Source organism: Alligator mississippiensis, chromosome 10 (assembly GCF_030867095.1).
Source record: "Alligator mississippiensis isolate rAllMis1 chromosome 10, rAllMis1, whole genome shotgun sequence".
In the NCBI taxonomy this organism is placed as follows: domain Eukaryota; kingdom Metazoa; phylum Chordata; order Crocodylia; family Alligatoridae; genus Alligator; species Alligator mississippiensis.
Genome location: NC_081833.1, coordinates 24,939,442 through 24,952,777, shown reverse-complemented (window position 1 = coordinate 24,952,777; position 13,336 = coordinate 24,939,442). Strand labels below are relative to the sequence as shown.

Genomic DNA, 13,336 nt, shown 5'->3' with positions numbered 1-13,336 from the left:
CTGTATTTCATATCAATCCACTTCTTAAAAGAAAAAAAACAAAAGGAAAACCTCATTTTAAATAGTTTAGTTAAAACTTGCATTTTTTCCAAGTCATGCCTCAAGGTAGCTTTTTCCCCTCTACTTTTTGGCTTCAATAAGCCTCCTTCTTAACACATTTCATATAAAAGATCTGAGTTTTGGTGCAAAGAGGAACAGAGACAGAAAAACAGATTTAAAAAAAAAATCTATTTCCCCTGCACTCCAGGTTTTAGGCACATCTCTGTTAAGGTATTTCACATAAGGCCCAAACACATTTCAATAAAAATTTATTGAAACTTCAGTGACTTTTAAAAGGGAAAAAATTACAGGAAAAAAAACCAAGAACCTCTTGACAATTAGATAACACAAAATATACCTTCATTTTTCTTTTAACCAGCTCTGAGCACCTGACTTTCATGCCATGAGAAATATGTATCCACTCAAACAAAGACAACAATAACCACAGTAGTAAAAACCCATTGTGTTTTTGACACACCAAGACAATTGGAAAACAATAATTAAAAAAGCAAAGAAAAATCCTAGAGTCATCATCTTTTCTCTTTCTTTCAAGCCATGGGAGAAGTGCGTTGTCATTCATTAATATACATATATCTTGAATTTTTATATAGAGAGTAAAACTTTTTAACACTGAAAAACAAGGGTTAAATGCTACAATGGCACATTTCTTCCATTTTTTCTTATTTTTTTTAAAAGTTCTTTGACTTTTTCTTTTTCTTTTCTTTTTGCACTCAACTCTTTAAAAAATCAGTTAAGTTTTTGCATGGTGAACCAAAATAAAAACTGAGCACTTGAAATTAGGGTATCTTTTTTTGCTTGCTTGGTTTGATGGGTTCAAGTGTGTTTTAAAAGGAATTATGAATTTGAAATGAAAATAACTAAAAAAATAATAGAAGAAAAGACAGCTTCATTCATATGTACAGAGATATATACAATGTCAATAAATTAAAGTTTAATTTTGAGTATTCATATTCCACTTATTTACAAGAGTTATCAAATAATTACATAAATACTTTGTTTTAATAATAGTGTCCGCTTTTTTTCTTCTTCTCATTATTATGTTTAAACCTTGTTATTGCATATACAATAAAACAGGAAAAGCTGTGATAACCTAGAGTCAAGCTACAGAGGTTTTTAGATAAAATAAATTCTTGTTTTTCCTTTCCAACTACATTTTTTATTGTTGTTGCTACAAGGGGAGTAATTGAGGGGCAAAAAGGGGCAAAGAGGTTTTTTTCTTTAATTAGTAGTAGTAGTATTTTGTCCCTGGGAATTGAAACGAGCACCCAAAAATAAAATAAAAAATAAAATCCCCCCTCTCAAAAAAGCAGACTACTATGGAACATGCAAAAAGCCCGCAGGTGGCTTTAGACATCACAAGAATATTTCAGAGACACAGCTTCCCCTTAAGACAGACTAAACAGGAATTACAGTTTATAACCCCCCCCCCCAAAAAAAATAAAAATAAAAAAGAGAAAGAAAACAAGTGTTGAAGAACTGATATGCAAGTTACTTATACAAGTTTTTTTTCCTTCAGGAGAAAAAAAAAAAAGATCACTTGTCTTACTTTAGTGTTTATTCATATGTTTTCTTTTACACAGTGAAGGGAAACGAAAGAAATCAACAGCAACACCTTCCCCACACCACACCACCATCACTAGCCCAGCCCCACCTGTCCCGTCCCGCCTTGGTGGCATCCAGGCTGATCTTGGATAGCAGCTTTCAAAACAGTTCATCCAACTCCAACACCCCCCTTGGCCCCTTCTCCACAGAAGCTGGCTGATGAGCCTGGACTGGCCGGAGTTTGTGGGGGGGGGGGCATTCTTTCAAACAAAGTGCACTGCAAGACTGATTTGAAACGAGATAATCAAGGGGACCCCCCCCCCACACACACACCTCTTTCCTCACTCTCTCTGCCCCTCACCTAGAGTCGCGGGGGGGGCCGGTATTAAGGAGATCCACTCCTGGATCTGTCTTGCTTGGATTCAAGTCCACTCACTAGGCGCTGGATGTTCTGCAGTTCGCTAGTGGCTTCCTTCTCCGAGCAGAGCTTGGGGGATAAGGACACTGAGCCCGAGGACAGCGTGGAGGACCTGCTGTTGAGTTCCGAGCCAGAGTCCAACGCCACCGAGGCTGGGCTCGCTGCCATGGTGCTGGATTTGCCCTCCCCCGCGCTGCTGGCCAGGGTGGGCACGGCCGTGGTGAGCAGGCTGCTGCTGTCTGGCAGGGGCACGGGGATGGAGTAGGGGCTGTACCGCAGGCGCGGCCGCACGGCGTTGAGGAAGGGGTGCCGGTGGACCGAGCTGGTGGCCGCGCTGGAGGCGGCCGCTGCTGCGGCCATGTAGGTGTAGGGGTAGGGGAAGAGGCTGCCGAAGGGAGACATGGCCAGGCCCTGCGAAGCACAGGAGGAAACGACAAGTGTCAGTGGCTCCAGCCCGCGAGAGCTTCCCCGGGCAGCCGAGGAGGGAAACCCCCCCTGCCCAGTGGCTACCACCCAGCCCGGCTCTGGGAAGCGCACCCTCACACCTCCACACACCCGCATGCGCATGCTCTCATGCACACACCTGCTCACACGTGCATCCACACACACACGATCACACCCACACCCATGCACCCCTCTCCACACACTCACAAGCCCATGCTTACACACATCCCCACACACCCCTACAATCACACGCTCACATCCGCATACATCCACATTCCCGTCGCACTCAGATCCCCACACTCACACCTCCACACACCTAGTTTCACACACACTCTCACACGCGTCTGCATACCCACAGACTCACATCCCCACGCTCACACACTCACACATATATGCGCACACACTAACATCCACACACTAGTGTCCACACACCCATTTTCACACACACATCCACACACACACGCCCCCAGCGGCCTGTCCCAGGCCGGGCAGCACCCCCGGCTGCCCCGCTCCCCGCCTGCCCGGGCCGGCGCTCCGGAGCCGCCGCTGCCGCCCCACCCGGGCGCACTCGCCCTCCCTGGGAGCGCCCGCGCCTCCGCCGCCCGATGGGGCAGGAGAGGCACCGCTCCCCTTCAGGCTCCGGAGGACCAGCGGCCTTGAAGCCGGGTCCTCCGCTGCAGCCCGAGATGCACCCCTGGCAAGAGCAGCCAGAAGGACCCCCCCCCCACACCCCGAGATGTACCCAGGGCTGAGGCCGCGGCAGGCGGCGCTGGGGGCGGGCTCGGGGGTGGCCCTGCCCGGGGCGGACTGGCCGTACCTGCGAGGCCAGGACGTGCTGCTGGAGGTGGAAGGGGAGCGCGGCTGCCGACGCCCCGGACAGTCCTTGCGCCGCCGCCGTGGCCATGCTCGCGCTGTCCAGGCCGCCGACGCCGGCCGACGCCCCGGACACGGTGGCCAGGAGCGGGCCCATGCCCGCGGCCATGCCCGAGAAGGCGCCGCCCATGGCGAACTGGCCGGGGTGCAGCAGCAGCGGGTGCCCGTTGCCGAGAGGGGCGAAGAACTGCTGGCCCAGGCCGGGCGGGAAGGCCAGGCTGTGCAGGGGCCCCTGGCTCAGGTGCGCGGCGCTGTCCGTCTGCACCGTGAGCGGCGCGAAGGGCTCCTTGCCCGGCAGCCGCGCCTCGTCCGCCTTGGGGGCTTCCCGGAGCGGGCCCTTGAGCTCCTCGCCCGGGCCCCTGGTGCTGGAGGAGATGGCGGCGGGGCTGTGCCGCGAGTCCGGGGCCGCTTTGTCGCCCTCCCGGCCGCCCGCCGGCTCCGCGGGGAAGAAGGAGCCCTTGGCGGGGCTGGAGCCCTTCTCCCCGGCCGAGGGGGCGGCGGCCGCGCTGGTGGTGCTGATCCTGCCGGCCTCCCCCGCCTCGGCCAGCGGCTCCTCTTTGCTCTCGGCGTCGCTCTCGCCCTCGCTGGGGCACAGATCTGCAAAGCAGCGGGCGCGGCTGTGAGCGGCCGGGCCCTCCTCGGCCCCTGCCCGGGGCACCCGAGACTGACGCGCCTGCGGCCAGGGCCGGGAGCCGCGGCGCCGGGGAAGCCCGGATCACCCCTGGTGCCAGCTTCTCCGGTGACGGACATCATGCCTGGCCGGGGGGGGGGGGGGGGGGTATTACCCTGCAAGCGCCTGGCTCTTCCCGTGACCGACCCATTCACCAGGGAGCTATTTAGCTTTGCCTAGATCGGCCTTTCTGAAGGGCTCGCAGACCTCCCGGCAGGCGAGAGATCGGAGCAGGCTTTGAACAGCATCCTGCTCCTTCCCTCCCCCTCCCCCCATCCATCCACCCCGCTACCCCTTGACCTATGCAGAGTGTGATCAGTTTGGGGTGTTTTATCTCTTAATCCAAGTGGAGGGCTGCTTTGGCTTCCCGGATGCCCCCCCGCCCTCCCCACCCACCTTTCCCTTCAATGAATAAATACTATCAACAAGAGAAAACATCCAGAAACCCAAATCTATCCTTTCCAAGAGAGCAGAAAACTGCCAAGGAAGCCTCTAACCCGCCCACTGGGAAAAGGAGGAAAGGGCGGGGGGGGAATCAGCACTGAATTTCCCCGCAGCAAAGCAGGGTCGGAGGAAGGGGTTTGGGGAAAGAGCTCCTTTCCCTGATGCCAGAGCCGCACATGAATATTAATGGAGTGGCTCCAGGTCTGAACTTTTGCCCCGTGGTCTGTCTTTGCTCCCTTGACTCAGCGCTGGCTCCCTCCTGAACCGCAGGGAGGAAAGGAAAACACAGCAGCAGCGAGGGAGGAGAGGTGGGTCTGTATCTCTGGAGCGCCTTTACGGAGGCATGTTCAAAATCAGTCGCTCCAGAGGTTGGACACAAGCAAAACTTTTCCTTCAGATCAAAGAGTGGAGTAAGAAAGAGGAGGGGAGGGAGACGGAGGGGCTCTTGTCTAGAAATCTCCCGGGCCGGGGAGGGGAGGGGAGGGGAGGGGGATTCGCCTCACCTTTAAGGTTGGAAGTGCCAACTGCAGGCACAGCAGGGCACGAGGACTGGGCGAAACATTTAAAGGCAGTTTGCTCGCTAGAAGACTCATCCGAGGTGCCATTTTCCTTCTTTTGCCTCTCATCATAAACGCGCATGGACTGCAAGGTTAGTTGTTTTCTGCAGAGACAACGATGGAGCAGAAATTTGGGAAATGTCCTGTTTTCTCTCTCTCACACACACAGGCTCCTAGACCAGCTGCCCTCCAACAGACACCACCTCTAACACAAGCCACTTGCTTTACAACCCAGCAATGCCCCCCTTGGCTGATCCGCACGGTGTGGGTAACACATCTGACAGCTGGACTGTGCTCCTTCATAACATCTTGGTTAATTTCATGTGTATGTGCGTTTGGTGCAGATCGGTGCACATTTATTAAGGATCAAGGCTTTATTGAGCAAATTCATTTTGCAGGCAGAATTGAAGCCATCCGCACTGGCTGTTAATGAGAAGAGATTCTTGGAAGCTGTTAGCTTCAGTACTAAGTGAGGGCAGAGTATTAAATAAATGAGAGGGGGAAAAAACATTCCCAGGCGATTAGCTTTTAAAATGTTAGGATGTTCCTAGAATATCAGGCATCTTAATGGTTGCTAAGATTGCTAGGAAGTGGTTATTTTGCTAGGCACTTTATGTAATCTTTTCACCAACAATTAACCCGGAGTAAAATCTATTTATATTTAGAGAGAAATTAGAAATCATTTCCTCTTGTGGCTCCAGTACAGGTTTCACTTTCACACCCTGATGGATTGGAAGTGGATGAACCTGTATTGGCCTGTGTGGGTGGGAGAGTTGTTCCTGTAACTCTCTCCCCCCCCCCCCCCTTTAAAAACACAAACCAGTTTTTTCCCCTTGCAAACCACCTATCTTTTGGCGTATTTAAAATAATCTATTATTGTGTGTGTAGGGAGGAGGGGGGGGGGGAATGCTTTATTCCCTCCTAGTTAGACTTAATCTCTTACCCTGCATAGAAATAAGGATGTTACCTAGTCAATTGGCTGCAGTCAAGATGTTGTCATCATGAAAGTAGTTTATTCTGTTTTCGGTATAGATTATGATTTTTTTTTAGATATCCCTAGGAAGATACCCTTTATGTGCTGTGTGATAGTTAACCAACAGCTATCCCGCCTACCCTTCAATCTTGTTTTCATTCAAACTTGCAAACACGTGTTTCAATATCACTGTCTTGAGATTTCTGTCCTCAGTATTTGCAATTCTCTTCTCAACACACCGAGATCACTTTTCACAATAATCCCAGGTAACATATACACAGAAACGTGAAAACGGGTTCGAATCACACGCAGTCCGTTTTACTTTATGAAATACACTACTAATTTTGGCGGGGGAAGAACTGGTTTGGGGCAATCGAGAGGTTACATTGACCTCTGGACACATCTAAACTTTGCAAAGGCAAACCAAACAGGCTAATGCATACACTTTTTTTCTGACTCACCTTTTCTCCCTCCTTCCATTCCCAGTGTCACGAAAACCTTTGGCAAATGGGTTGTTGTCGATTTTTAATTGGGTTATCTAAAAAGAAGTAGAGGAGGAGCAGAATTAAGCCACCTCTATTTTCAAATTTCACTCTTCTCCCTCTGCCCTCCAAATTTCAGGAGAGGTGATTTAAATCTCCTAGGAGCACACAACACATAAGTAAATTCACAGAAGTGCAAGCGTCTTTAGATGTAAGCACAATACGAGGTGGATCTACGACGCAGTTTAATACGCGGTTTTGGCCAATTCAGAAGAAGTATAGATAGCCCTGCTTCAGTCAATTACACAGACTGGTTAGTCAATCACTACCCTTGTCAATTACACAGACTGGGCTAGTCAATTGCACAGAATTACTCCCCACTAAAACTGTCCGGCGCTGCTAATACCGTACTTGCACTGATAAAGCGCTGTGCACTGCGATCCATTAAAATTCTGCTTCAGTTAAACTCTTTAAAGACCATAATTAAACCGCAAAGGAATCCTATCCACCCGCTTGCCATAAAATATTGCATACAATCTCATTTTATCAGTGAGCTGGCGGGACTGGGTTCGAGCACAGAACTGACTGCACTTAAAATGCCTTCCACTCCCATCGATGTTTTTAGATCACAAGGACTGAGTTACCAGGGAAAACATTTGTTTTCGTTTATCCGCTTTACATATTTAAGTCTGGTTAAGGACGCAGCAGTGTGCCCGTGAAACTTTAGGAGACACTGGACAGACTTAAACCCCCTTCACGTTAGTGAAGTGTCTGGAAGGACGAAGCTCAGCGCGGAATTTGCACAAGAAAAAAATGCGCCAAGAATTCCATGTACAAAATTGTGGGGCGGGGGTAGGCAATTGTGGGTCTTTCCCCCAACCACATCCCTCTGCGATCTGGGAGCAGAGTCCCATCAAGCCTAGCCCAGTGCTAGATCCCGTGAACTTTGCGTGGCATCTCCCTTGCCCAGAAAGTTAAACCCTCGCCCCACTGATTGTACGGAAAGTACTGGAAACTACCCAGGGGCTGCCTAGGTGCGCCGCGGTATGCGCGCTCTGACCTCTCCGAGAAGATAGCGAAGATAATGCGAGAGGCCAGGGCACTTTGCTTCCATTACAATACGCTTTACACGCGATTTCATGGCAATAAGACAAGTCCATTTATTTCAGTGCTGCCGTGGGGCCGGGCTCTGCTGATGGAACTGAGAGAACACCCTACCCTGCCTCGGAAGCCCCAGAGCAAAGTCTAGTCTCGGCTGTGCACAAATTCGCCAGTCTTTGCCTTTACAAACTCAGGGCCGCAGAAACAGTATGAATGAAACAGCCTCTCCTAAGTAACAAATAGCTCTTTAAAAACAGACTCGGGTGGAGATGAAGAGTCCCCCACAACCGATGTTTAAAATCGGAGATATCTGGAATGGGGAAGTTTGGCGGGGGGGGGGGCAAAATCGCAAAACTCCAGCGATTCAATCACGTGCTTTAAATCTGGAAAGTGTTTTACGTTTAACACCGATGACTCTGTATTTAAACCCTCCCAAAAGTTATGATTTATAGAAAGAAAAATTAAAAACCCGCCAGTCTTGGCTCCTTGGGTCCCTCCACTTGACATTACTATAAATTCAGCACGCACCCGTCTCCCAGAGATGCCACCTTGATTGCAACCTGCAATAAACTGGCAGAAGGGAAAGGAAACGCTACAACTTTTCCACCCGGGCTCACTCAGCCCTCACTGCTTAGCTCGGGGTGGCTAACCTCCCAGATCAGAGCGGAGACCTCGACAGCACACAAAATATAAGCCAAACACACTGCAGGATAAAACGATACCAACAATCATAGAAAGCAGGCGGGTGTTGGAAGCCTACTGCCAGTGGCGTTGAAAGGAGACAAGTACTGCAGAGGCCAAAGGACCTGCCAAAAAGCCCCAGCACACACAGATCGTCCGTCTCTCTTTGAAAACAGCATCAGATCGTTTTCTTTCCTTTCTGAGATGCCTCAGATGGAAGTGACACAGCAAACAGAGCTCCCCCCCAACACACACACACACAAACACACACACACACACACACACCCGTGCAAAGAAGGCTTTCGAGGCAAATTGGACACACTTATCGTCCCCCTCCCCCCTTCCCCTGCAAATTGCAACAACTGGATTGTGCAAAAAAAAAAAAAAAGGGAGGGGGAGACGCCGTGATTTTTAAAAGCAACAATGCATAATAAAAGCTTTCTGAAAAGCCAAAACACGCCAAACAAATCCCCCTTAATCTCCTTACCTTATCATTCTGGTATGCGGTCACAGCGATGAATTCAGTTTCAGGGAACACGTAGGTCCTGAACGTACTGTAAGGAAGCTTGAGGATGTCATTGGCTCGCACTATGTGGAACCGCGGTTGGTATTTGTGCATGGAATTTAAAATGGTCTGTAAGCGAGGGGAGAAAGCGACACTGTCAGATACAGACCCCCGACCCCAGAGGCTCCGGTGGCTCCAGGGTCGGACCCCTCCTCCCATCCCCATACACGCACACCTCGTAGCATCCAGGACACTGACAGCTGTCCGCCCTGATCTCCCACGACTCCCGTGAACACACACTTTTTAAAAAATCCACCCAATGATAGGGGAGGGGGTGGGGGGACAGTTTACGATCAAGGATCAAAACTCATTTTAATTAAACCCCAAGCAATCCAGTGCCGGAGCTACAACGAACCGGCCGTCCCAATCCACTGAGGCCTTGTTTGAAGGGCAAACATTAATCATCTAATCAAATCACAGGCAGCAAATGCAATCTTTCCAGCATTAGCGATTCCACCCTCGCCCCTGTTCTCTGCAGAATTCTCCCAAAGAGACCAAGGCCGATCGTGTAACTTCTTTGAGCACTTCTCAGCCCATTTGTTTGATTTAATTATTAAGTTCGGGTTTCTTTCTTTTTTATTGTTATTTTTTGGTCGCTGCGCACCCAGGAAATGCAGTGGGGTGGGTAGAAACCAGCGGGCCCCTGACCTCTCAGATTGATCCCTGTTCATTTTCTCTCTTCTGATATCCTGATTAATTTGTATTTAACTGTTTGCATTTCCAGGAAAGTGTAAACTGTCGGCAGAGATACCGATCGCATGGCCCAGTTAAAAGAGGGGGCGAAAAGTGCGATCATTTTAACTGTAGCGTGGTTCTAAAGTATGTCTAAACGTCCCAAGCTTGTAATAGGCTGCACAGTTCACTTCGGCCAAAGCTTTGGAAACGTTAGTGGTAAAGGCCACCCGTTTACTAGCGGCTTTACTAGAAGGGAAATAAAGGAATGATATTATAAAGTGGACACGTGGATATCACAGACTGGAGCTTGATTTTTTTTTTTTTTTATAAATAATCTATTCGCTTGCTCCCCGGGTTCTAGTCCCTGGGAACACTGATTTTGGAGGCTTTGTACCATAATGAAGAGCCGTTCTTACTGGGCTCTTTGCAAACTCCGAGCTCGGTTTCCTGGCAAGTTTTGCTACAGGGGCGGTGAGAGGGAAGGCGTGCAAGAGAACCAAAGAGGAGAATGGATATGAAAAAGGGACTCACAAATCCGTGTTTGTCAGAAATATTGTTAGTCAGTTTCAGTTTGTGGAAAGTGACGACTTTGGACATCCATTGTTCTCCCGTGGCCGGACTGTCCGGGTGAATGTACATTCTCTTTGGCATTTCAGGGTCTGCCTTGCCTGCTACCATCCACCGGGAATTATGGAATTTATATCTACAATCATCAGCCGCCACAATATCCATCAATAAAATGTACTTGGCCTTTTTATCCAGCCCAGTGCATCTCACTTTAAATGGAGGAAACATTCTCCTATGGACAGAGTCGTGAAAAGGGAGATAGAGAAGAGACAAGACAACAAAATACAATCACAATGTGAGCAAGTTCCTGGCTTCTGATACCATTTCTCCCAGCAACAATTCCAGGCTTCAGCATGAGAAAAGCCTAGCTCGGAAATAAACACGATTTATTTGGGTTGCCCCAACAGACCCCCCCCCCCCCCCCTTCAAGGCTCAGAAGTTTCAGGAGAAATGTTTCCCTCACATAGCATGTTCCCGGGGTTGTGAATTTCGCCAACCTACCCTCCCCCGCTCCAATAAACATTACCGCCCAATTTGGTATTTGGATCTATACTGTATTGTATCCCCCCCCCCCCCGACTGCTTAACAAAGAAACATGGGAACAGTGTGGTTCTCTGTGTAAATGTTCGCAGTCTGGAGTCACTGCAGTACTATAGAGGAAAATATTTATGATGGGAGTAGAACCACGATGTTGTATGCAAGTGTGAGATTCAGAAACCAATAAGGCTTCGATGCATGATAACGTCTCCATGCAGTGCTCTCTGCAAACCACATCCCCCCATGCTCCTAAGTCCAGTTCGAAACTGCAACAGGATACCACAAATTTGCTGTTTATTATATCGAGGGGTTGGCATTCAGCAACCAGAACTTAAAAGAAAACACATGACTTTGCAACAAATAAGCGCTTCAAACTCTCTGAATCCTTCACGCAAAAGTTTGACCACAATCAACACAGAAAAGTGGGGACGGCGGTAATGTCTACAGGAGAAGTATTTCCCCCCGGTTGTCAATGACTCTGCAATCTACCACTGATGCGATTAAAAAAAAGGTATCTGCAAGTTAAAATATTACTGCTGTGGGAGTTATAGGAACCCTTCTCAGAAATGGGCTTTACTAGGCATCTGCTGTGCAGACCACATGAATTATATTACGTGTTTATAATAAAGCATAACCCAGTACAGATAATATAAGTATGTATGTATGTGTATAAATAAAATTAAACGTGTAGCTATCACTGCAAATAGGCAAGCCTGTTATTTATGTATTTCAACCACGCACACTTAAACTACACTGCGTGTACATTCTGCAAGGAAATAGCCACATGCACACAGTGGCCATTAGATACCAAACGTGGGTAGAAAGCTTTTCCTGGGACAGAAACCTTTACCTTGGCAGTGTATGTAAAATTAATGTATCTTTTCTTCAGTTTGTCGGTGTATTTACACACGCAATTTGTCAGCACAAATGCAAGCTTAGGTCTCAGCAGGAACACGCGTTAAGTGAAGCTACTGATAAAGGCAAGTGAATTTACCTCATTCTCCCTCCCTGCACTCACTGCCCTAAAGCAGAGACATGCCCTTCTTCGATTGTTCTTCCTTTCCCCTATTTTTTTTTCACAGAAAGAAAACATGTAAAGGCCAGATCAGGCCCCTTAAAATCCTCACCCCAAATGATTTTTTTTTCTGCTGCTAGTGTTACATGGAAGTGCTCAACTATTGAACCATGAACAGTCTCTCGCTCACACACATGCACACACACGCAGTAAACATTGACTATTCGTGGTTCAGTAGCTTAATATTTCCCTGCAGTGCAGTCTCCGAGAGAAACCCAGAACTTCAACTGTCTGAAAGTTTTCATAATTCCAGATGAAGCAAGTTTTATGGAGGAAGTGGCTGGCGAGCAGACTGCTCGGAGCAGCATGTGGGGCGGGTGAGTGGAGAGGGGGAAGAAAGACTGAAAACACACAGACCTACCTTCCTGATTTGGTAATCACCATCTCAGTCCCTCTTTTGTGGAATTGCTCCCAAAGTTCTTTGGCTTCCAGATGTACTTTGGGATCATCTTCTACCTCTTCCTCCGGCTCCAGAGTTTTTAGAGGCCTCAGATGAGCTGCCGCCTGGTGACCCAGGGAAGAAAAAGGGATGCCAGTCTCTGTCGCTCCTACTAATTGATCCATAATTGGCTTGGCCAGAGCCCCGGGAAGGGAGAGAGCAGCCGCTCCATTGGGAGGCAAAGCAAGAGCCGGGAAGAACGGAGGCTGGTGGCCCAGTACAGCGCTCATTGCAAAGTCCGGAGCCCGGTGAGGTAAGAAGGGATGATAAGCCATGCTTGTCCCAGGGATCACTGGATCTCTCATCGGTATGTTCATCCACCCCTGGTTCTTCCTGCCGCTGGAATAGTCCTTGAGTGGTTTCTAGCAACACATCATGAAACAAAAATCACCAAAAGTGGGGAGGCGATTCACAGACACACAGTGCGTTAAACGGGGGCAATTTACAGGCTACGAGTGGCCGAGGCAGGAGACATAATCGCTCAGAACAGCTTCTTCTCGGCAGAGGTGCTCGCTAGTACTGTGATTTTTTTTTCTTTCCTGAGTGGAAGTTCTTGCAATTGAAAATATACACAGCTGGAGAGGGGGAAATATCCAACGAGTTCTGCGCGGCTGCTGGCCCAGCAGATCTCCAGGCTGGAGACGGGAGCTTCTGGACTCTTTATTTTTTTCCTCTTTTTCTTTCTCTTTTTCGCTCTTCTCAACCCCCCTTCTCTTCTCTTGTTGCAGCCGCGGGAGCTTGGAAGGTGGATTTTCTCTCTGCGGTTGTATTCTTGGGGCTGTCTTCTCCCCCACCCTCCGCCCTCCCTCGTAGAGCCAGGCTGCAGAGCGGAGGCTGGGAAGGGAAGGGAAGCAAACAGGAAACCGAAGATGCCGAGCCCTCCGCAAAGAGGGGAAAGCCCCCGGTCTCCAGCCCCTTCGGAGCAGGCGGCAGCCCCAGCACTTGTGGCGGAATCTTGCTTCCGTGTCCCCCTCCCCTGCAGCGCAGGGCTCCGCGAAGGTGTCCCGATCGCAATAGAGATCGCTTCTCTTGTAACCTTCCTCCCCTTCTCTCTCTGCCTTGGGAAGAAAAAGGGGGAAGAATGACACTCTCGCCTCCTCTCCGACGCACTCCGGCAGGGGAGAGAGAAGGAAGAGAGAAAGGGGGAGAGAGGAGGAAGAGAGAGAGAGAGAGGGAGGGAGGGAAGGAGAGAGAAAGGGGGAGAAAGGAAGAGAGAGAGAAAGAGAGCCTCTC

General features: G+C 49.3%; 1 protein-coding gene across 1 annotated transcript; it reads right to left on the bottom strand.

Annotated features, from left to right (window-relative positions):
* Positions 1 to 291: 291 nt before the first annotated feature.
* On the bottom strand, positions 292 to 12,422 carry TBX3 (T-box transcription factor 3). The gene is made up of 7 exons (XM_006265818.4): positions 12,026 to 12,422; positions 10,017 to 10,284; positions 8,733 to 8,879; positions 6,443 to 6,519; positions 4,955 to 5,112; positions 3,282 to 3,934; positions 292 to 2,431 (listed from the first exon to the last, which is right to left on the bottom strand). Exons 1-7 carry the CDS (start codon positions 12,418 to 12,420, stop codon positions 1,988 to 1,990), a joined length of 2,142 nt encoding a protein of 713 aa, XP_006265880.1. The 5' UTR covers positions 12,421 to 12,422; the 3' UTR covers positions 292 to 1,987.
* Positions 12,423 to 13,336: the final 914 nt, after the last annotated feature.

Excerpts from the sequence above, each read along its gene's own strand:
- TBX3 (XM_006265818.4), bottom strand. The coding sequence starts at position 12,420 with ATGAACATACCGATGAGAGATCCAGTGATCCCTGGGACAAGCATGGCT. Across the intron at positions 3,935-4,954 it reads TGGCACTTCCAACCTTAAAG|ATCTGTGCCCCAGCGAGGGC; the intron begins GTGAGGCGAATC and ends GCTGCTTTGCAG. Across the intron at positions 2,432-3,281 it reads AGCACGTCCTGGCCTCGCAG|GGCCTGGCCATGTCTCCCTT; the intron begins GTACGGCCAGTC and ends TGTGCTTCGCAG.